The sequence below is a fragment of the Anneissia japonica genome, unplaced genomic scaffold, assembly GCF_011630105.1.
Source record: "Anneissia japonica isolate Jap-2015-1 unplaced genomic scaffold, ASM1163010v1 scaffold26_len2425191_cov177, whole genome shotgun sequence".
Classification (NCBI taxonomy): Eukaryota; Metazoa; Echinodermata; class Crinoidea; order Comatulida; family Comatulidae; genus Anneissia; species Anneissia japonica.
Genome location: NW_022685220.1, coordinates 1,590,237 through 1,614,479, shown reverse-complemented (window position 1 = coordinate 1,614,479; position 24,243 = coordinate 1,590,237). Strand labels below are relative to the sequence as shown.

Sequence of the window (24,243 nt, the reverse complement as noted above, 5' to 3'; positions counted from 1 at the left end):
GTATATATATATATATACATATCTATATGTATATATAAACAACAACTTAAAAAGAATTTCTTGAAGTGGCTCTCTCATCATAGTTCATCTCATAAAAAATTTTAAGCTGCATTCATCCTTATTTCTTCTGTTAAAATGCAACATCCTGAGCTCTCAGTCTTTGACTGGTTGTGATGCTGTGCATAGCCTCAGTAAACATTCTTGTTTAAATTTATTGTACGTGCACATAAAACACCAATGTGTGAAAGAACCACTTTAAGTAAATTTTTGAATTATCATGTCGTAATCGATATTTATTCAATCACTTTGCATCTTGGATGATTGCCATACCGACATCTAAGGCTCGCCACCAACAGACCGGCATTCTGATTTCAATCTCACAAACTCCCTCGCTACTTCGTCATTGGTCCGTTGGGAGAGAATTCTTAAAATGGTCCAACCAGTGTCGTTCATGTAGAGACTTCTTCCTAAAGCAGTCCAGCATGCACAGCTTCCAGGTTCTACGATGTCCCGTAGCTGCAGGATTCCTATACCAATAAGGTGGTCTTCCCTGGCAAAGCAGTAATCCTTCACACAGATGTTTAATTCATACGCATCTGGTTCATCTTCGTTACCAAGGATACTGGATGTTTAAAGAAAGAAAATATATTTCACCACACTTGATTGAAGGAAGGTCAAAGTCTTTTAGTTTATTTAAACTACAAGTAATCTACAAAGATGTACTATCAGTCATAAGGAAAAAAAACTTAAAAGTTTAATTCTACATTGAATTGCTTGATTTGTATACAGTACTTAAGTAAGTTATTAAAAATTTGAATTAAAAAAAAAAAACTCCCCTGTCGATTTTCAGACAGTTAAATACATTCTTGTATTCTTTTGCATACAGTGCTGTAGATCCTTAAGTTGGCTGGTAATCAATTCAAGGATTTTTGTAGTAAAATGTCTGTAATTGGGGAAAACTAATTTTTATAAATCTGCTTTTCTGTGGAAGCTAATAATTTATTAGATCCTTTTAAATGACCTATTACAAATTATATTTGAATTTTTGAGGTATTTTCAGTCTTTTTGACTAATAGTACATCTTCAACATGCTAAGAGTGATCATCACAATTAATTTTTTACTATTTTAACCAAGACTATACATTGTAACATTATTATTATTAGGCAAAAAAAATAAACACTTAGATTTGCCCAAAATCCAACCGACTCACAATCTTTACAAATCTAGTATTAAAGGAGATAAAATGACGAGAAACTTTAACAATGTGGGCACAACTTTATCTACCAAAATATAGGGGTTGAGTGGTGGTAGCAATAAGCCCCTATAGGCCTAGTCCGTTTTTTCTTGATTTTGTTTTGGCCCAACAGATAATAGGTAGGGGGTAATAGAAGATATCACTTACAAATGGAAAGTTTCGTTGTATTTTGGAGCCCAATTGTTGCTTTTGGATTTCGTGGAATGCTTGCGTCTTTTATCACTCAGATGCGGTCCAATCATATTCACCTCCACAAACGGTCGGAACATACTTGTTGTGTGCCACTTCAAGTCATTAGCAGCCACCACTATAGAATATAATATATAGAGTACATATATCAATTAAATTGCAACAATGACTTTCAATATATGAATAAAAAATAAAATAAAATAAAATAAAAAAAATAAAAAAATTTACTAGCTTTTAACTGAAAAAAAAAATGTTTTGATGCGTAAATATTCTCTATATTACTTGCACACAATTTTAAATCTGCAGTATTCAATTTGAACTAGTAAAATGTTTAATGTAAAGTAAGTCTAAATCATAAACACAGGAACTCTTAAAATGAACTATAGTCGAACTTTGAACTTTGAACTTTTTTTAAATATTACAACATCATTAATTAATTTTCTATAATAACTATATTAGTCGTTAACATATAACAATAGAGAATTTCAACAGTCACTGAAAATTTGCTTTCTTTGGAGAACTATTATAATTAAGCCCATGCAAGGGCAGCACCATCTGGTTGTTACGATGAAGCTACGTGACGGCAACGCGAGGAGATTTTGTGCAAATCAGGAACTATCACCTATCATCTTAATTTTGCCTTTTGGAAGCTAAACTTGATGTATCTACACCAAAGTTACATCAGACCTACGTATACAATCGCTTTTATTCTTTTCCCTCTATCGTGGGTTACATAAAGCATGTTTTTAATTGGGTAAATATTTAGTCTGACCTTATGCTGACTTAACTGTGGAGTTATTTTATTATTATTTTAGTCGAGGTGCACATGATTTAGGTGCTAGTCAAAGTTGGTTTTAAGAATATGAATTGAAATAATTTCTAGCAAGTTTTAGCTTGAACTACAACTATAAGTTTGTCTTAAGAATACCAAGGTCAGTCTCACTGAAAGTTATGAAAATAATTGATCCTATTAAATATATGCAGCTGACAGTGTATTAGTAATCAAATCTGCCAGTTACCCATTTATTCTACTATGTGGAGACAGATAGTGTGGAAATAATGACTCACCTTTAACTGTTACTTTATGTTCACCTGTCCCAGGATGCGTGAATAAATCAACCTGTATGGACACCTCTCCTACACTATCAGATGTACTTGGCGAATCTATCAAAGTTAGAACATACAGTTATTCTATTTATCATTCACTCTTAGCTTTGTAGCTTGTTTATACAGTGGCATATCTAGAAGTCGGTGAGGGAAAATCGCAACTGTGTTTATACCAGAATCAAATCCTACCCAGTATTATTATTAGATTTTAATTTAAAAAGATAATTAAAAGATAGACTTTGGTTGTAAAAGCACTAGGAACTCTTACAATCGGTGATGGGGTCCAAAAACATGCTCAGCGTTGATAGGGGTCTCAACCACTGTGCAAGTAAATAGGATCATTTAAAATGTAAGCCATATAGGTAAACACTAAGTACTGTTCAGAAATATTTATTCATAATAATAATTGTGATCTGTGAAACACAGAGCAGGGGGCGGGGTGGGTAGTGCTTGCGATTTTTGTTTAGAAATACTTGACCAAAACACTGGTACATGGAATTTAATTTAAAAAATTGTTTATATAGAATACTGTGCTCCCCGCTTTCTCCTTTCTTTTGTTCTCTCTATTTTTCTATCTTTATGGGGGAGGGGGCCTATCGCCCTGGATCTGACCTGCCATTTAATATGTAAGCTAATCTAAGAATACTAGTAAAATCTTACCTTGAGTTGTTTGATTTTTAACAAACGTTTTGATCAGTGTGTCTGTAGTCTGAGTGTATAATGAGAGAGCATATCTCAATGACTGCAGCTCTTCGCTACGCTCTAAAAACGCTTTCCTTAGGCCACTTCCAGATGCATGAAAGTATGACTGTAATCACAAAATTAGTATTTATATTATTCATCTAGTTTACAATATATATTTTGGTGTAGGAGCAGGCAACCCCACCAAGTACCCATTTATACTCCTGGGTGGAGAGAAGCAATGCAGATAAAAATGCCTTGCTCAAGGACACAAAGCGAAATGCACAGCAAGGGATTGAAATCCTGACCTTGAGGTTCGGAAACCGTTCCCGCTGCACCAGTAAAAACTTTTTAATGTCATTTTTCACGAGACCGGTAGTGCTTCGCTAGGCATTGTGTTTAAATTTGTATTTCTGCATTCTCCTAGTCGTGTTTTGCAGTGTTAAACCATTTAAACACAACAGATGATAATGGTACTAAATGATAAGCATGTATGCTTGCAGTTCAGGTTAGCTGTATTTGGTATGCGTTATTAAACATATTAGTGTTAGCCCTCAAATTCAAGTTTAATAATGCATTTGTAAATGTATTCATATTTCTATACGATCAGGCCAAGCTAAAGCAGGGCAGGATAATTGGACCCACATAACAGGGGAGAATATATCGATAAATTCTACATGTAGGGAAAGAACAAAAATCAATTTTTTTATCTAATGAAACAACTTAAGGAGACACCATGCAATCAAGGAAGTATAAATATATAACTATAATATATATACTTATATTTATACTTCCTTCTTTTAGTCCGTGGTCATGAATAATTGTTCTCTTTTATTGGAACGAAATACTAGAGGGTAAGTAAGCGAAGCGAGCGTATCTCTAGTCATTAACAATAATAACCAAACAGACATTGACAAAAAATAATAGTATTACAACACAGTTGTTGTTTTCATTGCCGCCAAAAAAGACGTTATTATATTACACATTGTTATCATGATCACATTTATTATTACCATTATTATTATTATTAACACGAAGGCACTGACTTAAAACCTTAATGGCTTATTGTGTCCTCCGCACACAACCTTACTATTATTATTATTATTGTTATTATTATTGTTATTATTATTATTTTTATTATTATTATTTTTACTATTATTATTACTATTATAATTTTTATTATCTTTATTATTATTTTTATTATCTTTATTATTATTATTTTTTTTTATTATTGTTATTATTAATTACTATATCTTCACTTATTACCATTTATTGTAACTTAATAATTTGTTAATATTACTTAATTAAATTACATTGTCCTTGTTATTTATTTACCTTTCTGAAGAATTTTATATTGTATTTATGCGTTGTGTTAAATAAAATGAAAAAAAAAAAACATAAATTAGGTGACTACCTTGATCTTATCTAGTGCCATATCAACAACAGCACACTGCTTTGGCGTCAGGTTCTTGCCTTCTTCCTTGCCCATGTCCTGAAATGGTAAGTATATATTAGCATGCATTCTCAATCAAATGGCTTTTACTGAGTATGTATATACTGTACTCCAGATTGTTATTATTCCCAAATTAATTGCCAATGAAGATATCGTGTAAGAAAGTGCCAAATAAAAATTGAAAAATATTGAATTGTAGTAAAACTTAACTAGAGCTACTTTACTACAACCAAACGTGGACAAAAACACCAAGACAAATTACATGACTAGGTTGAGGCAACTAGAACGATAACACCACAATCACAGCATCATGGAATGAAATCATATAAAGCATATGTTGCAACAATTCACTCGATATTTAATGAAATGAAAAGCCACAGAAATATAAAAAACCATGGTCAATCAACTATACAAATTCTGTTAAGTGAAATACACTTAATTGTATACTTAATTATTAAAAATGAATTATACCCCCTTTGCTATTCATTAGAATTAATATTAATGAAGCATGTTATTCATTGGAAACACCACTGCATAATTCACAAATATGACTGCAATGGCATTTATTATTGTCATCGCATCGTCTTTTTTAGCAATTGTCAATGTATTGTATGCAGTAGTAAACTATAGTTACCATTGTATACAATGGTATAATTTATATTAGATACAATAGTAACTATCATTGTCATTGCATAGGAATAACCATTCCATGGTATGCAATAGAACGATAATAGTCATAGAAAAATAGTATTATTGCATAGGATGGTGATGATGATGATGATGATGATAATTATAACAATATGGTAGAAGCAGAGATTTACTCTGCTAAGTGAACAGTTATTATTAAAAAGCCTTTATAATATTATTTCCTTATGTTTTTTTCATTGGCAAATGCCATTATACGACATACAACAATTACCAATGGTATTTAATAGCAATATCTATTGTACAATATTCCTCGTCAATTACCAAAGCATTTTATAGTATTTCCATTGATATACTTTAAATTGTGTAAATGTTAAAATATTAACAGCATAAAATAATGAATAATAATAATGACCAAAATTACGGCTTGAAGGATTGTGAAACAGGTTTGCATTTAAGATAAATGGTTTTTAATTTTCGAAAAGTTATGAAATATTTTTTTAACCAACAGGAGGGTGGAAATGGAAACATTTCAGGAGCACATGTTATTACCTAACAAACAATATACATGCAAAATCCACAATTGCTTCAGCAATGTCATCAATAGAATTTACAACACAAGCACAACGACTTCAAATAAATAATTTCTTTACCCAAAATTAATTATAATAAATCTTTGTCACAAGATGTGACATATATTGTTATTATCTTATCTCCAAGTCCATGAACTACACTTTACACCAATGGCATACTAGAGCAGAGGGGCAGGCATATCTAAAGCAGAGTGACCTTGAGTACAGGTTCCAAAAAAGCTTGCATCCCTAGGTGCCCACCACTGGAAATTACACATTTTATTTCCCCAGTTATCATAAGCCAATTAATCTTTGAGCCCGCCCTCTACCTTTATGACCCATCAGCCCCATGTCAATAATCATAGATACGCCACTGATTAAAATCTGTTGAATGAATCTTGATAAAGTATCATTTGCTTTGGGAATTGGGACAAATATTCAGCAGGTGAAATTTCACAGCGCAAACAAGGCATCATTTCATGCCTACGATCACACTGACCAGGAAGGAAACAAAAAAAGACCAAACTTGAGAATGGGTGAGATAAAACTTAATTGAAACAAATAAAACAAAAACAAATATTAATAGCAACTAAACACGGGCAGCATTTACGGCAGTTACAGTTCAGTTCACATCCTGATTTCACTCCAATGACCCACAACTTCAACAGGTTTTTTTTAGTCGGATGCTGCCACAGAAAAAGCAATAATTTAATAATCATTATTATATGCAATTGCTTCAAAGTTTTTTAAATAATGTGAAAGTGGTAGGTTTTGGAGTATTAAGGATATGAACTGACCTGTTCACCTTTTATCACTATCACCATACAATCTACAAGATATGCAAATGTTATGCAAACAATGTGCAAATCAGTGTTTACCAGAGCCGTGGTTAACCACTTGTTACCCTCGGCATGCTGAGCCAGTTTCCGTGCGACTGTATTGTCCTGACCCGGTAATTTGACTAATGTATTTGGATTGAATGAGGCTAATATAGAATTTTTCTATAGGCCGCAATCCAAGAGAAAATGAAAGTAATAAAACAGATATTAACTTCCATTCTAGGTTAGAAACTGTATCAGGAAAACAAAAATAAAAACACCTCAAATTTTCAACTGATACAAAAAAAAAAAAAGAAAAAAAAAAAAAAAAAAAAAAAATTCACCCAAAATAAAGACAATATATATAATAATTAACTTTATTTTAAACCTTGTTTCAACAAAAGTTGTTCTTCTACAAGTCTGGGTAGGAAAGAACCAAAAAATTAACAAATTAAAATTAACAATTAAATAATTATAATAAGGAAATGAATTCAAAAAGACCACAATCCCATATGAGCTATATATATGTAGAATAATGCAGTTGGGAATTAGAATCTGAAACTGAATGAAGCTAGTATAGCTACTACTAGTTACCTCGGCATGCTGAGCCAGTTTCCGTGTGACCATATTGTCCTGACCCGGTAATTTGACTAAGGCATTTGGATTGAAAGAGGCTAATATAGAATTTTTCTATAGGCCGCAATCCAAGAGAAAATGAAAGTGATTATACAGACTTAGAAAATGTATCAAAACAAAAATAAAATACCTCAAATTAGCAACAGATACAAAAAAAAAAAAGCACACCCAAATTAAAGACAAATGAAGATATAAATTATATAATGATAAAGAAAAGAAATAAATGAATCACAATCCCAAATAAGCTAATTTCACATATTGCAAAGCAATTGGGAAAGAACATTATCGCCAGTTGGCCGAAATTCTTTGTTCATTGAACTTCTGCAATAAACGACAGAGATGCTGTCAAAAAGGAACCCAATTTGGTATAATCTATTTTTTCAAACACACCTCACTGATATCAGGGAGACAATAATACAGTAGTAAAATGTGCAAACATATTAAATGTTTTGGGAGTGGAATGGATATTTTTTTTTGTTTTAGATATGTGCATTATCATGAATTAATCTAGTACCCAGGGGGGTCCAACTTCAGCACCTTTAATTACCAAATGACATCTGTCTTTGGAACTTATTACCCAAAGGAGTCAACATCACTCAAGATCCCAAGAGCCAAATTTCAGATGCTGACTTTACCCCAAGTTATTAGCAAATAAATGATATATTTAAAAAAAAGGAAAAATAAATTTAAAAAAATATACAAATTAATAAAGTAGACTAGTAAATGTGGAACATTAGGAAACTCAACTGCAACAAGCGTGAAGAGTCCCACACAGTAAGGGAAGATAATAAATAATTTCTCATTATTTATTGGTTGATTGAATCATGAAGAGCTTTTATATGGGGACTGCTTCATATATGTCAAAACAAGCTGGTTAGTGGGGGAACACAAGTGTAAGCAAGATAGCAGAGGTTTTTTAAGACTGCAAGTGTAGTTGAGTATAAACAAAACTTTTTGCATATCTTATAAGCAAAAAATTAAAATTGCAAAAGATTACATGCCCAAAAACAAAAGTTTTAAAAACAGAACATTTTTCATAGATTTAAAAATAAAACAGTTGAAGATAAGAATAATAATACAAAAGAAATATACTGTAATTAAAATAGGTTAGATCACAAAATTAGGACGTATCAAGGTTACAAAATTGAAAATTTTAATTGCCAGGAATTTAAATGTATACTTTTATATATCTGCTTTTTTTTCTTTTTAAATAGTAGGCCCTAATGTTTTCTACGAAAGACAGAAAAAAAGCAACATACATAGCGCCCTCTCTCTAGTTATTAAGGATAAGATAGAGAAAATAAATTTTTCATAAGTTGCAACCAATGGTTGGATGTTAATGGATGTCAAATCAAAAGCCATCCTCATAAGTGATGGCATGGTCTAAGCTGATCATTTGGGACCAACAGTGAACAATATTGCCAGCCAAGAAATAAAGCTAATGGAGATGTGATTTAAACTAAAGTATTCATTATTGTCTCTGTCCTAAAAACTATCCAATAAATCAAACAATCTTTACTTCCACTGAGTAAAATGACTTATACCTCAAAAGTACCATGTGCCACATTAGTCAATAAACACTGCATACACACCTCGTTAGATATATTACACCACTTTTTTTTTTTTCAAATCCAATTTTATATACAGTACTATTGTAAATCTACAATTGCCGTCATTCAATAAAGTTAGGTTTGTTATTTTGGCTGTATTTTATTGCAACACACAACATTAAATGACAGACCAAAAGTGATGGCCACACAATAATTTGTCTATTTAACTGAGTCAACGTTATTATAATTTTGAGGTATTTTTGATAACGCATAGACAGATTTTGAATCCAAACACAATGCATTAAATGAGCACATCTAATTGGATTGCAAATTAAAGAAGAAATTACAGATTAAACTCTTGCCATAAAGTGATTTAATTGCATCTATCACCTTGACACAGAACTGACATACTTTCGGCTCGCTGCTTCCTTGGAAATCTTACACAACTTGCAAACCGACATCTGACATTTTCCTTATTCCCAGTGTACAAAAGAAAAACAAGAAAACAAACACCCACCAAAGCTCTGATTATAAAACCCCAATTGCAATTGTTGTTGTGATCTTATTACCATATTCCGAAGCATGCACCTGATTATACCTAATTTCCAGGAAAAACTGTTTTGTACTTACACAATAAAAAACAAAGAAATCTGAATTCCAGGATAAAAACGGAAAAATAGAATATAAATATATTTTGCACCAAGTGGCACAAGAATTATTAACATTATATAAAGATGCTAATGGAGCGCTACAGCACCTACCATAAAGAAATAAATGCGATGATAAAAAAGTCAAACACGGTGGACAATAGCACATTGTATACATTATGGCCAACAAAAAATATTATTAAATAGGAATTTAGAAGACAGTTAATAACCAATAAATGTTTAATCAAACAGGAAAGGTATGTACAAAGATCTTATAAACCCAAGATAGCAAATTCTGTAATAACGCAGTGTACGACGCCCTCTTGCAAAAATGAAAACTTTTGAACTTTGACTGCTTTGACCATGGCGTACACCGCACAAATTTACCTTTACGCGTAACAAATAGAAACATCGATTTACAATTAAGGAACAGCGTACTTTGTAACGAACTTTGGCGTAACGCGAACACCTTATCTCAGATCAACGGCAACACAACTAGGACACCCTCTCCCAAAAATGATTACTTTCTGCTGCCAATTCTACGCTTCTATTTGTTATGCGTAAATTGCGGAGAATGTTACCTTGTGTTTATAAGATCATTGGTATGTATTAGTAGAGGTAAATGAACCTTTCCGGAGTTTCAATCAAACTTAACATCTGACCAATGAGAACAGGGCAAGGAATATGCGCGTCTCACAAACACACATGTGTGCGTATGCTTTTGCTATCGTTTAATGGGATCTTAGCAAAAATATGCAAGGGGCGCGGATTAGCAGAAAGGTTCATTGTACAGAGTTGCTCCTGCAGACATTCATCATTAGACTGCTGTAAACAAAATAAATAATTATGCTTGATATTCACCTTCAAATAAAAAAAAAAAACAAAACAAAACTTTGTTAATAACCTCATTTTTGACGAGTGCTTTTAGGGTGAGACAGCAGGAAGTTTTGCAGAAAATTGTACGATTTCATAACAATTAAGCAAATATTATTGTAAGCGGGAAACTGTTTGAATCTTGCGAGATAACGTATTAATTATTGGATGTCCATCAACTTTACACCACACTAACACGATTTACTCACCGACATATCAGACATAGGAGGTAGAACAACTGTCTTTTCAAGATTCGTCATTGAGATTTTCCAGATCTCCTTTAGAAGCTTCTTCAATACTGTTTTCTCACAGTTTTGATTTAAATCCATGAGGCTGTTTTTTTTTGTAGAAAAGGGAGAAAATCAAATCAAAATTGTGGTTACACTCAAGTAGAGCCTTCAATGTTTAATCAACAGATATTTGAAAGGATGAATGTTGATCCTAAGCATGACAGTATTATAATATCAATGTCCACTGATTGATTACCTCACATTTGAGGATAAATATTACATTGGCATTTGAATCTACAGATCTTGTGGGTGGAAATAACAATGACAAAATAGAACATGACAAAGAATTCAAACCATTGAATGTAATGTTTGCAGCAGTTGTGACTCACACCTTTCAAGTTGGGGAATCAAATGCCATTTTGTGCATTTTGCTTTAGTTCTTGGATATTAAAGGTACTTTATATATGTTTATCCCTATTCATATTGTAAGGGCAGAGCTCTGGTTTTGCATTTACCTTCTACCCCAACAGTGAAACGTTTCCTCCAATTCAAATTAACAATTATTTAGCCACAAAATCAATAATGGAATGGAGTCGCAAGGATGATATACATTCAGATTACTCCAATTGCTCTGTACTATATATTGTATATAAGTAATAAAATGCAAAGTAGAAATAAATAATCTACAGAGATTGAACTAAAAAAAAAAATCATACTTCTCGTCAAGGAGACCAACAAGCGGACAAAGCACAGCATCAGCTTCCTCTTGTACAATGCTACGTTGACTGGGTTGACCTAATGCGACATTGCCCTGACCTTTGATCTTAGCAAGTATTACGCTAAATTCCTCAATCTTTGCTTGTATTTGTTTTTCCAAACTACAATGAAAACAATCCAAAAAAACAAAATAATATAGAATTTAAAAGGAGGGCAGAATATTCATTTAAATATCAATTGATATTAACTATAACTACGGCATTTGTGAACATTACATATCTACAGTATGTATTTTTTCATCTTACATTACTATCTGAACCATTAAAAGGAAGTGGATACAATACTAGTAGGTAAATAACAATGTAAATTAAGTCTTATTATATGGAACTTAGGAGGCAGATGATGATAAATTACGACATGCATGGTTTCAAATGCCAGGCTTGTCTCATTACTAATAACAATACTTCCATTCCCAAAGCGTTGTTTTCACTATTTAGAGCATCACTCACTCGTTTCAGTCAGTAATTTGTGTATTGGATAGCAATGAAAACAAGGAGGGGACAAGGAGACGCATAACTGCTTATTCTTCTCAGTCCAATTAACTGGCGTATCGAGAGGGGAGGGAGGACGAGAAGAGGTATTGCTTCCTCTTTTTAGTCCTGCAATTGATGTACTGTAGTAGATGGCAATGGAAACTGAGAGAAGGGAAAGAAGATGAAGAGAGTAATTGCTTGATTGTATTCAACATAAGGAATTTACAATAATCAGTATTATCGACAGGAATAATACACACCAAAATAAATGATAGGGAGTGTATTCAATAAAAGAGACAGGGAGACATTACCCAGAGTAAAATAAGTTTTAATAACAGATGTGAAATTTCTTTTATATAAAACCTAAATTCTTACTTGTTATTTCAATCATCTGGAATAAGTTTTAAGTTACTCAAAATAACCAATAGACGAAAGGTTAACTTAATTGAGAGAGAGAATGTATGATCAGCTTAAATTTTAGACTCTACAAATTACTTTCAATATTCTACTTGACTTTTATGTTAAAATTCTATACTATATTCTTTGCATATTTGTCTTTCAATTCTGGCCCTGATATATCCATGTTTCCTGATCCGGCTCTCTTCAATATTTATATCTTTCAGTGTCTCTGCAAAGACCTCATAGGAAATACTTTAACTTTTGTTGATTTTTAAAGGTTCGTACTTGTATCCTTTATTTATATATTATAGGCAAATTTGTAAATTATTTTAGATTTTTAATAATATATGTATCTTTTTATATTATATACTGACATTTTAATTGTTCTGAATCATGAATGGATGCTAAATAAAGAAGTAAAATAGATGATAAGAGGGTACTCAGGAATCACTGACCTTTTGGCGTACACCTGACTAAGGCTGTCGAGCACCTCGTTAAGTGAATCCTGCAGCTTTGTCAAAGTCTCTGCTGTTTTTTCATCCAGATTTTCACCACCCATGTTCTCAAACATTTTACCGAGTTGAACTCTTAACTGTTGTATGTTATTCATTAAAATACATGCTTGCAACTTTAAGAGAAACATTAAGAGCATATTAATTAATAACGCTATTAATAAAAATTAACAATGTTATGAATTACAACAATAATAGTAAGAAAGAAGTTGTTAGCACTTTTACGACTATCATAGGAGTGATATTTTCCCCTACCTGACGTGCTGAATACTCAGTACGTTCCCAAATATGTGCGAAAAAATTGTGCAAGTGATTCAGGTGGGAATCAAACCCACGACCTCCATATAACTAGACAACCGATAATAAAATGACAATTCTAATAATAATTATTAAAAAACATAGAGTACAATGCAAATACATTGCACAAAATAGAGATTACTCCGAAAATCATCTCAAGAGCAAAACAGGAGGGAAAGTGTACAGGTAGTTATTCACAATTAAACAGAAATTTTGGTCAGATTACACTAAATTTTCTATTGATTCTAAAATTCTTAAATATAGGGGCTAACTCAATTAATTGGAAGGATATTATGAATTACTGAGGTTCATGTTTATGCAATATATTCTTGGATTAGTTTAATTAAATTGTAAAGGTTTTTCTTAAAAAAAAAACTTTACAAACTTAGTTACTGCGAAAAAAACAAAAAAATGTTATCATACTCACCCTTTTCTCTGTAACACAATATTTATCGAACTCTTTGCTTATAATTTCAGCATACCTAAGAAGCACCTTACTTATTGTCTGTAAAACAAAAGAACCAAGAATGAGATAATATTCAAGGTTAGAGACAAGCCGAATATGAACTTACCATTGGTGGTTGCTATCAAAAATTAATTGATGAGGGAATTTTAGAGAGAATTTATAGAAGGTGGCCCTTTTGGCTTAGGCCAGGATTTGACCAATCACAAAAAGCCTAGATCTAACAAGAAAAAAAAAGTGTGAGACATTCTCAACAAACAACAGTTTTTTTCAGAACTTTTTAAATGGTGTACCGCAAGCATTAAACATATAAATACAAAGTGTAATATTACAAAATTCTATATTTTGCAAATAATTACGCTAGCATTGCATTAATCGTGAGTGCTTGACATGTTACTAGTTACACCATGAAATAACATACACCCTGCATTACTTAATGGCATTAAGTAATTAAGTACAATATGGCTTAACCTGCCATAGCTCTCAAATTTGAACATAGCCATACATACCCTTGAAAATGTCCGTAAATATTCAGTAACGCAGGTTGGATCCGGACAGTCTAGTTTACGGATGATGTCAAAGCTCTGATTCAGTTGAGTAAAGACATCTACTACAGAGCACGAAAATTTAGCATGAACCGAGTTCTTCTCAAAACCGGTGTTTTTATCTCGCTCAAGAGCAGCAATCAGAAACTCCATTGACAGTGTCTCATTCTCTTCCAACCATTGAAGAACAAATGGTTGGAACCACCTTGACATAAAACAAAAATATAAATTAATATGATTTAATTAGATTAAACCACATTATTCTACACATATTAAGAGATTGCCTTTGAGCACTGTTTGTGAAAAATCACCAGTTTTACGAACATAAACATATCGCAAAAAAATAGAATATAAGCCCTGCGCTTTTATTTAAATTAAAACTGTTGGATAGGCTTCTTTCTAAGATGGGCATCTTTTTAAGACTACGTTTGCAATGTAAGAGGTGCTTATTTTTTAAATGAATGCTGCAAATTTTGGTAATTACTATAATAAAGCAAGGGACTACAGAAAACATCTTTCAAGCATGACATCCTGTTAAAAACAAAAAAATCATTTTAAAAAAAAGATTACAGTAGAGAATATCAGTTTGTTTAATTTAGTGTTTTAATCGGCATTAAATTGTACAGTATATGTAGGCCTACAGTATCTCGAAAAGAAACCCATACTCTCTCATTTTAGTTCGAGATGGGCTTCTTCTCGAGATTACGGTAAGCCCATAAGGGCTTGTATTCTAAGTTTTACTGTATAGTAAGTAAATTAATTCCTTTCAGGAGCCATTCATAGGGGCTGGAACAACAATCATAATTTTTTTGAGGTTCTTGTTGAAGTTTATACTTATATGTTCATGATACACTCTGACCAAAAACTAATTTGCATACCTTGGGTATTCAGGAGTTGCATCCTTGTACCGAGAAAGAGGCGAGACATATTGATTGTACAACCATTTCACCTTAAAATGTAAGTTCATGTATTCTGCACTTGTACACAATCGCTCATGTTCATGGTCTGTGAAGTGACAAATAATTCAAAAGATTAAAACAGTCAAATCATTCATTCAATTCAATTCTTTTTATATAAAAAAAATCACAACATGCTGAATTAAATTATATGTAGAACACATTTTGGATAGTAATAAAACATCAAAAATATTTATATTAAAATTTAAAAGACATTAAATTTTAAAAAGGCATTTGTACATTTTTATATCATATATTTTATATATCAATCCATCAATTCGTCTCTTGATGTATCCATCTATTGAAAATTCATTATTTGTCTATTTTCTTGGTTTGGCCAAAGACATGTATTAACTATTTACATTTACCTATTTATTATTTATAAAAAAACTATTTATTTATTTTTTATTATTCATAACTTAATTAGTATTTAACTGTTCTGGCCAAGGATTTGCCAAACAGCGAACTTAATCACTTTCACAAGTGACATTTATCACAAATAATAATAATAATAATAATAATAATAATAATAATAATAATAATAATTATTATTATTATTATTATTATTCTGGATTTATATAGCGCCTCACGAATGACATATCCCTTCATAAGACAAACATAAACACAAAATGCTCCACATAAACTAAATCTCGTTATGAGAATTAGGGAATTGTTTTGGTCGTGAGAAAAGAATCCTGTTACCATGAGAGGAATTAAACCCAGGGACTGGGATTGGAAGGCAGGCAGGCATCTTGCCCACCAAGCTATTCAACTCCACTACACAATTTTCCATTACATGTATTAATTATTTTTCTATTTACCTTTACCTATTTATTAAAAATTATTCGTTTATTATTTATACCTTAATTAGTATATAACTGTTCTGTTTAGTATACTTATGTAATTAGTATTGATATTGATATTAAAAAAATAAGTTTTCCAACAAACCACTGAGGGCACTGTTGAGATCATTAGCAAAGCCTGTCCACATGATGTCTGCACTCCTCTGGCCAACATTCAATTCATTTGGAAACCTGCAATAAAATATAATGTTATACGAGAGAGGTCTTACAACATTGGTATTACATCTAAGTAACTCACAGCAACATTCTGCTGAATCGCATATGGGCGTGGTCTGTGACCAGTGGCGGCACCAGCGGGGGGACAAGGGGGCTTAGTCCCCTACCGGACAGGTCAAACCCCCCCAACTGCCGGACTCGTCAGGCAGTCAGACTACAAAACATATAATAATAGGCCCACACCAAGCCAACACATGTCTGTCACAGTAGGAGAGTACCATTTCCAGCCATCCAGAGGTTGTTATTCTGAAAAAAATCTAATTAAAGAGGGGAATTCCCTCTTTCAACCCCTTCCCTCAGCTCGAGCCTACAAGCTCAAGTCTTCCTGTCGGACAGCATAGCCTCCCCCTCCCCCAAAAATATATTCTAGAGCTGTAAAGTTCCATTTCACAACGAATGGGGCTGAAATGAATCATACCTTTGGTGTAACACCCTACTTCTGAAAAATGCAATGGGTACTTTAATGTGTACACAAGCCAAATGTGTACACTTGACTCCCATTTTAAGTCCTTATCCAAGAATACTTGATTCTATCAACTGAAAACTGGGTGAAAAGTGGCTTGAACCAGCGCCGATGCTAAGGCTGTAGTTATCAGCGCCCCTACTGCTTGGCCACTCGACTCGCCAAAGTCTAAAAGAAATTATACTTGATAGTTTCCTTTCCAAGAGCCATGAAGGAAAAAATGTACAAAAATTTGTGAACTTACTGATTAAGAACTCCTGTGTAAGTTTCCTTATCCTGTTCTATGACAGAGGTCAGTAACTGAATTAGTTTGGCCCAGAAATCCAAATTCCTGTTGCTCGGGCCATTGCCCGTGTCTGTGTCAGAAACCTCTGGCTGCTCACTTTGCCCCATTTGGAATTCGTACGTCTCATGGCAATTGTCGTACATATACGTGTAAGTAGACCTGAGACACGCCGTTACACAGTCACCCACTACATTCGCTGCTCTGGGAGGACTTGCGAGTTCTTGCACCTAACCATATCAGATTGATTCCCATTAAAACAGTAATCGTCATGATAGAGTATTAATGTCAAAAATGTGTCTGGATAATGAAATCAGAAATCCATTAAAAATTTGTGCATGGTTAATGCAATTAGAAATCCATTAGGCTTATTTTTCATTTAAAAAAAAACCATCTCACACTACGCAACATTGCAGAGGCAACAAACTGAGACAGAGGTTTTCCAATTAAGCTTCATGTGACAAAATGAAAAGCTCAAGAAATAATTACTATATAAGTTTTGGTATTTTTAGACATTTCAAGTCTTAGTTATAGGAGAGTAAAAGTAAAGCAATTGTGAAGTTAAATATAAAGATGATTTTAAGTGATCACCTTCCAAAGTTATTTGTGAATACAATTTTTTTTTAAATGGAATTATCCACCAAAAGATGTGAAATTAAATGATTTAATTATTGATCATTTCTAGAAAAGTCTGTGGGACATGATTAATTAGATATTAAACTGCTTTATAGTGAAGCAATGATTTCTAGAGTTTCCCCATTATAGTTTAGCCATTGTGATAACATGCCTGAAATGTCTTACCTACAATAAAAATTACTGTTACTGGTATACAGTAGTAGCTGTCTTCTTTTGAAGACACTTGGCAGTCATTGATGGGATCCGTTGACAAAACCACTGCTGGTGTTTGCTTAGAAAGCCAAGATTTACCAATATGCTACACAAATGTATTTTAATTATCTTTTTATTTTATTGATGATTTTCTAAATGATAAAAATAATTACCTTCATCCTAAAGAAAGCAATGCTTGTAAGAAGATCAACCATTGATTTTAGATCAGCAAGCTTTTCCTTACTGTCTGCTGGAAAATTCTCCTGTAAAGGTTAAAAATTTAAATTTAAATCAGAGTTTTACAACAATTTTGATCTGTGATGAATTTCAAAAATCTCTAAGAATTTCATCTGGCTTCAATATATACACAGGTACTTATTTCTTCAAAGATAAAGGCCAGTTTATACTTGCAATGATAATGATAGCGATAAAGAGCTAAAAAGCAATTGTTCATATAGGAAATAGAAGAAATAGAAGTTTTTACACTGGGACGATTTAATAATGAATTAACGTGTATACGATAACAATATATTTTTACAAGTCAATTCAAATGATGTCATAATCATGAAAAAAACGACAAAATCGTTGTTAATACTAAGATTTTATCATTTTTCCAAATCGTTATCGAATCCTCTTAGTGTAAAATCTTCATTTATTTCTTTTATTTTCTATATGAACAGTTGCTTTTTAGCTTCTTATCATTATTGTTGCTAGTATAAACAGGTCTTAAGCAAATAATGTAGATGGTTAGTTAGTAACTGATAAGTTTTATACTATATTTTAGGCTTATCCTTGAAGTAATATGCACCTTAAGTATTATAGAATAAATGTTCTATTATGTAATAGAAACATCTTGCTGCTGCTAAATGCCATATTGCTTTTTTTCATTTTGTACGCCATGTTTTATCAAGAACATTTCCCATTTATGTTTATCAACTGTCTAGATTTGTCTAAGGTTACACGAATTATGAATTTCTAATTCCAGTTGTTTTCTTTGCCTTGACATTTGCAGAGGCACGGTACTTTGGATGATAGTGATGGTGCTCTAGATTGGTTATTGTCATTTCTGTGAAATACAATTATTCAAATGTGGCAAAGACAAGCCAAACCAGTCACTCGTCGCAAATCCTGTTTTGGAGATAATGGCCAAAACATGCTGGAATTTCCAAATTTTGGAAATCTATTTTATTGCACTAAACTAACCTTTATATATCTATACATCATGCTATGCTGTTATTTTCCTCATTTTCAATGTTGAAACAACAATTTTTAACGATTTGGTGATGGTTTCTGCCTAAGAAATGCCTGAAATCGTAAACNCAAATATTGTTCTTTAAACAGCTGTATGTTTAAACTCGTGTAACTTCATAACGAAGTGTCGGATTTAAATGATTCTTTTACCATTTTATAGCTCTCATTTTACTGTTAAACCCTATATTAATAACTAAAAATTGATTTTTCCGACGAGTGACTGGTTTGACTTGTCTTTGCCACAAATGGCCATTAATTATGATAGTAACAACATTATTATTGTAAGATATTAGCTTTCATTTGAAAAAAATAAGCCAAGAAAACGTTTTTCTCCACGATTAAAATAACACAATTTCTTATAAATCTCTGCATTAAAAAAAAAAAAAAGCAAGAACTAAATTCTTCCAATCTATGTCATTTTGATCCAGGCTCTTTTGAAAGTTAATAAAATTTATTTGATTTCATTAAATGTACAATTTAATTTTTTACTTGAATTTTCTATGGGCTTTTAAATTTTACCAGACAGTATGCTGTAATTTACATACCAGGCACTGTTATGCTGATATAGTTATTGGTGGCATTTAGAGCGAAACTTTATTCGAGAGCCACTTATTTGCAGCTGTGCTTAGTAAAAATTATTGTGTGTTAAACTGGTACAATGTGTTTTAAACATTAGTATTACTTAATTGCATGAGAAATTGGTTGTATAATACATGATACAAAACATCACAACATGTTGTAATATGTTCTCTTAATTAAGAAATAACTGGAGATATTTTGAATTTTATCCTAGTATGTAAGTGTACTGCACTTTTATATATTTTACTTGACTACAGTGCAATTGTTTGCAATGTTTATCGGTTTTTATATTTATAATGTTTTATATCATTTTACGCATAGGTTAACTTATTTTATATCGTATCTTTATATTGTCTTTTAGCATGTCATTATTTTTATTGTAAACCTTGGAAAATAAATTTCATTTACTTTGTATATGAAAATAAATTGAACTTCAACTTGAACTCGAGTGGCACAAGTAAAGTGCTTTTTAAGATCATTTACGATATCATCGATAAATAAGGGTTGAAAAACTAGATAATGAATTTACCCGATACATAGACAAGTCTATCCTGACTGCATTGTGCAATCCATCCAGCGTCTTGACAAATCGGTCTTTCTGTTTTCCAGAAAAAAAGAAAATGACAATAAAAAAATTAATCTGGTATCATGAAATGAAATATTACTAAGCAACATCTAGATAAGAAATCATTTAGGTTAATTGAAATGGGGGAGAGTATTCAATTTGATTAAAAATAGTAGTGAAAATACAGACAAGGATTTTCAATCCATTATGGGACCCATTTCAAGATCAAATAATACAAAAAAATCCTTTCTTAATCAATACTAAAGTACACTAACACAATATTTTTAACATCAGTATTCCATCTTTTATCAGAAAGCTTAATTGATTATTACAAGGATAAAAAAATAATTCAGTTTGGGATTTGGTTTCATTTTAAAATAATCTCTAGTAAGTAGAAATTATATTACTTTGAAATAATTACAAAACAGAATGATTGGTTATGGAAAATAAGTGGAGGAAATGCTCCAAGTACTGAAAATTTAGCTATATAGTTTTCTTTGTTAAAAGCAACATCTACTTTAGAATTTGTGAAAACACAATCCCACATCTTTTAGATTTTGAAATGATTTGTAATATTTCACAAAGTGCCCTAAATTTACAGTTAAATACCGTATTTTAATCAAATTCTATCGATATAATTTTGGTGAGGTGATAGTGAAATGAAGACATTGATGGGAGTGAGTGGTTGTGGTTGTAACGATAGCGACAATGATGATGATGTGGTGATAGTGAAAATGATGATTGTGGTGTTGGTGATGATATTGATGTGACTGAGTGGTGGTAATAATAGTGAAAATGATGATGATGATGATGAGGTGATAGTGAAAATAATGATTGTGGTGGTGGTGATGATATTGATGTGACTGAGTGGTGGTAATAATAGTGAAAATGATGATGATGATGATGAGGTGATAATGAAAATAATGATTGTAGTGGTGGTGATGATATTAATGGGACCGAGTGGTTGTGATGATAGTGACAATGATGATGATGATGATGAGGTGAGAGTGAAAATGATGATTGTGGTGTTGGTGATGATATTGATGGGACTGAGTGGTTGTGGTGGTAATGATAGTGACAATGATGATGATGACGATGAGCTGATAGTGAAAATGAAGACTGTGGTTGTGGTGATGATATTGATGGGACCGAGTGGTTGTGATGATAGTGACAATGATGACGATGATGAAGTGATATTGAAAATGATGATTGTGGTGGTGGTGATGATATCGATGAGACCGAGTGGTTGTGGTGATAGCGACAATGATGATGACGAGGTGCTAGTGAAAATAATGATTGTGGTGGTGGTGATGATATTGATGAGACTGAGTGGTTGTGATGATAGTGACAATGATGATGACGAGGTGCTAGTGAAAATAATGATTGTGGTGATGGTGATGATATTGATGAGACTGAGTGGTTGTGGTGATAGCGACAATGATGATGATGATGAGGTGATAGTGAAAATGATAATTGTGGTGGTGGTGATGTTATTGATGGGACCGAGTGGTTGTGATGATAGTGACAATGATGACGATGATGAGGTGATATTGAAAATGATGATTGTGGTGGTGGTGATGGCGACAATGATGATGATGAGGTGATAGTGGAAAATAATGATTGTGGTGATGGTGATGATATTGATGAGACTGAGTGGTTGTGGTGATAGCGACAATGATGATGATGAGGTGATATTGAAAATGATGATTGTGGTGGTGGTGATGATATTGATGAGACTGAGTGGTTGTGGTGATAGCGACAATGATGATGATGAGGTGATAGTGAAAATGATGATTGTGGTGGTGGTGATGATATTGATTGGGACTGAGTGGTTGTGAAGATAGCGACAATGATGATATTGACAATAACAAATAATTGTGATGGAATCATGATGGGATTAGTTGTTGTGGTAATGATAACTACAAAGATGATGATGATGATGGCAGTGGCAGTAGAATCTAAGAGGCAGATTTTGATGCGATGGAACTAATACCAGTGGTGTTTTTAATGATGACAAGGATGAAGAGGATTATGAAGACGATGATGATGATAATGATGCAGAAGACAAAAATGATAAATGAACTGGCGGTGGTAGTTATGATGGAGAACATTACATAATGCACAAGAATAAACACATATGATGACACAATGATGACGATGATGAGGTGATATTGAAAATGATGATTGTGGTGGTGGTGATGATATTGATGAGACTGAGTGGTTGTGGTGGTAGCGACAATGACGATGATGAGGTGATATTGAAAATGATGATTGTGGTGGTGGTGATGATATTGATGAGACCGAGTGGTTGTAGTGATAGCGACAATGATGATGATGAGGTGATAGTGGAAAATAATGATTGTGGTGATGGTGATGATATTGATGAGACTGAGTGGTTGTGGTGATAGCAACAATGATGATGATGAGGTGATATTGGAATTGGAATCATGATGGGATTAGTTGTTGTGGTAATGATAACTACAAAGATGATGATGATGATGGCAGTGGCAGTAGAATCTAAGAGGCAGATTTTGATGCGATGGAACTAATACCAGTGGTGTTTTTAATGATGACAAGGATGAAGAGATTATGAACACATGTAAATATATATCAATCAATAAAAACACAAATAGACATTTAAATAAAATCTCACCCCAAAATTGGAAGCAGCAAACCTATCACTTGCAGATACAGCTGTCGTTGCTGTCGTATGTGCATAGAATGCATTGATATTTGCAAGTAATGTACTCATAACGGCGGGAACACCACTACACATGTACTTAGTACGCAGGCAGGAAAAATGACTGAAGATAAATAAAATAGAATTTTCACTTATGGGGAACAACATGGAATATTGCAAGTGGGATGGAAGTCAGTACAAGAACAGAAAAAGTAAAGTGAAAGCCACTGTAATGAAAGTTGCCACACTCATACATATTAAAGTGGTAGGGGCTGTATCACCCACTAATGTAACAATCAACCACTACTGTAACATTAACCGCTGTTGTAACGAAAATCAACCACTAATGTAACATTAACCACTATTGTAACAAAAATCAACCACTATTGTAATAATTCATTAACCACTATTGTAACAACGATTTAACCACTGTCGTAACAAAGATCATTATCCACTATTGTAACAACAATTTAACCACAAATGTAACAATGTACAATATATAGTGAGCCGAATCCTTATGTACGTTGTCATATTAAAAAACAAATTTCACATTTTATGATGGTTGTGGCATTTTTAAAATTTTATAATTTTTTATATAGAGGTTAAAGGTCAGATTTAAAAAAAATTCTGAACAAGCCCAAATTGGACAGGGATAGTCCCTGTGACATTGTAAATATTTTTTCTGAAGTTGAAGGTCAAAAAGGTCATGAAAGGAAAATCTTTTTTAAAATGATTGGCTTTTTGAAAATGTAGTGAATTTTTATAGAAATGTTAAAGGTCAGATTTTAAAAATGGTCTGAACAAGCCCAAATTGCACAGGGATGCCTGGATGGTCCTAATTAGGTTACTTAAAGGCAACGCTGGGGTATAAAATGGATGTTGGATGGATGTTAATCATCAGTGGTACTAAAATTTTTAAAGTAAATAAATGCCTAGTTATACGAAAATGATAACGATTAACGATAAAAAATATTTTTATATTCTATCGTTTTTTTCATTATTATTATTATAAATTTGACTTGATTTATGAAAATATTTTTTATCGTATACATGATAATTTTTTTTAATGCAAATAATTGCTTTTTTTTAATTGTTGACTGTTATTTTCAAAAAATAATCAGCCTCAATGCATCATCACCATGCTGCCTAGGTTTGGTTAAATCAAGTCTAAAAGTGTAAATTGAATGTCATCGGAATAAAGTTTTTGTTAAATATCTCCAAACTTCTATATGTCTGTTGGTCAGTCCCTATTACGTTTAACATGCTATTTTCCCTATTTCTGTTAGTCGTATTGGTTTAGTAGCAGACAGTTTCTCATTGATTGGATGGTCATTCCATTGTTAGTCTGTCAATCAGTCGGTTGATTTTTGCAGCCTTATTTCATTAAATAATACTTTTTTGCCCCTTCACACTTCACTATCTGGTTATATCATATC

The 24,243-nt window shown here is 32.5% G+C and overlaps 1 protein-coding gene across 10 annotated transcripts in view; it reads right to left on the bottom strand.

Moving 5' to 3' along the window:
• Window positions 1–6: 6 nt before the first annotated feature.
• Window positions 7–24,243, bottom strand: part of LOC117109033 (protein unc-13 homolog B-like) — a 101,859-nt gene continuing 77,622 nt past the window's right edge. For 8 of the 10 annotated variants that reach the window (XM_033251263.1, XM_033251268.1, XM_033251281.1 and 5 more), the window contains 18 exons: window positions 22,781–22,931; window positions 20,092–20,160; window positions 17,906–17,995; window positions 16,866–17,134; window positions 16,028–16,113; window positions 15,002–15,128; window positions 14,088–14,328; window positions 13,543–13,620; window positions 12,762–12,934; window positions 11,374–11,535; window positions 10,637–10,760; window positions 7,316–7,411; window positions 6,782–6,904; window positions 4,648–4,725; window positions 3,213–3,360; window positions 2,514–2,609; window positions 1,404–1,563; window positions 7–622 (listed from right to left, as the gene is read on the bottom strand). In XM_033251263.1, the coding sequence (XP_033107154.1) occupies window positions 337–622; window positions 1,404–1,563; window positions 2,514–2,609; window positions 3,213–3,360; window positions 4,648–4,725; window positions 6,782–6,904; window positions 7,316–7,411; window positions 10,637–10,760; window positions 11,374–11,535; window positions 12,762–12,934; window positions 13,543–13,620; window positions 14,088–14,328; window positions 15,002–15,128; window positions 16,028–16,113; window positions 16,866–17,134; window positions 17,906–17,995; window positions 20,092–20,160; window positions 22,781–22,931 (2,557 nt within the window). In that variant the 3' untranslated portion in view covers window positions 7–336. The remainder of the gene's footprint in view (window positions 623–1,403; window positions 1,564–2,513; window positions 2,610–3,212; window positions 3,361–4,647; window positions 4,726–6,781; window positions 6,905–7,315; window positions 7,412–10,636; window positions 10,761–11,373; window positions 11,536–12,761; window positions 12,935–13,542; window positions 13,621–14,087; window positions 14,329–15,001; window positions 15,129–16,027; window positions 16,114–16,865; window positions 17,135–17,905; window positions 17,996–20,091; window positions 20,161–22,780; window positions 22,932–24,243) is intronic. The other 2 variants (XM_033251274.1, XM_033251288.1) reach the window with 2 other exon arrangements.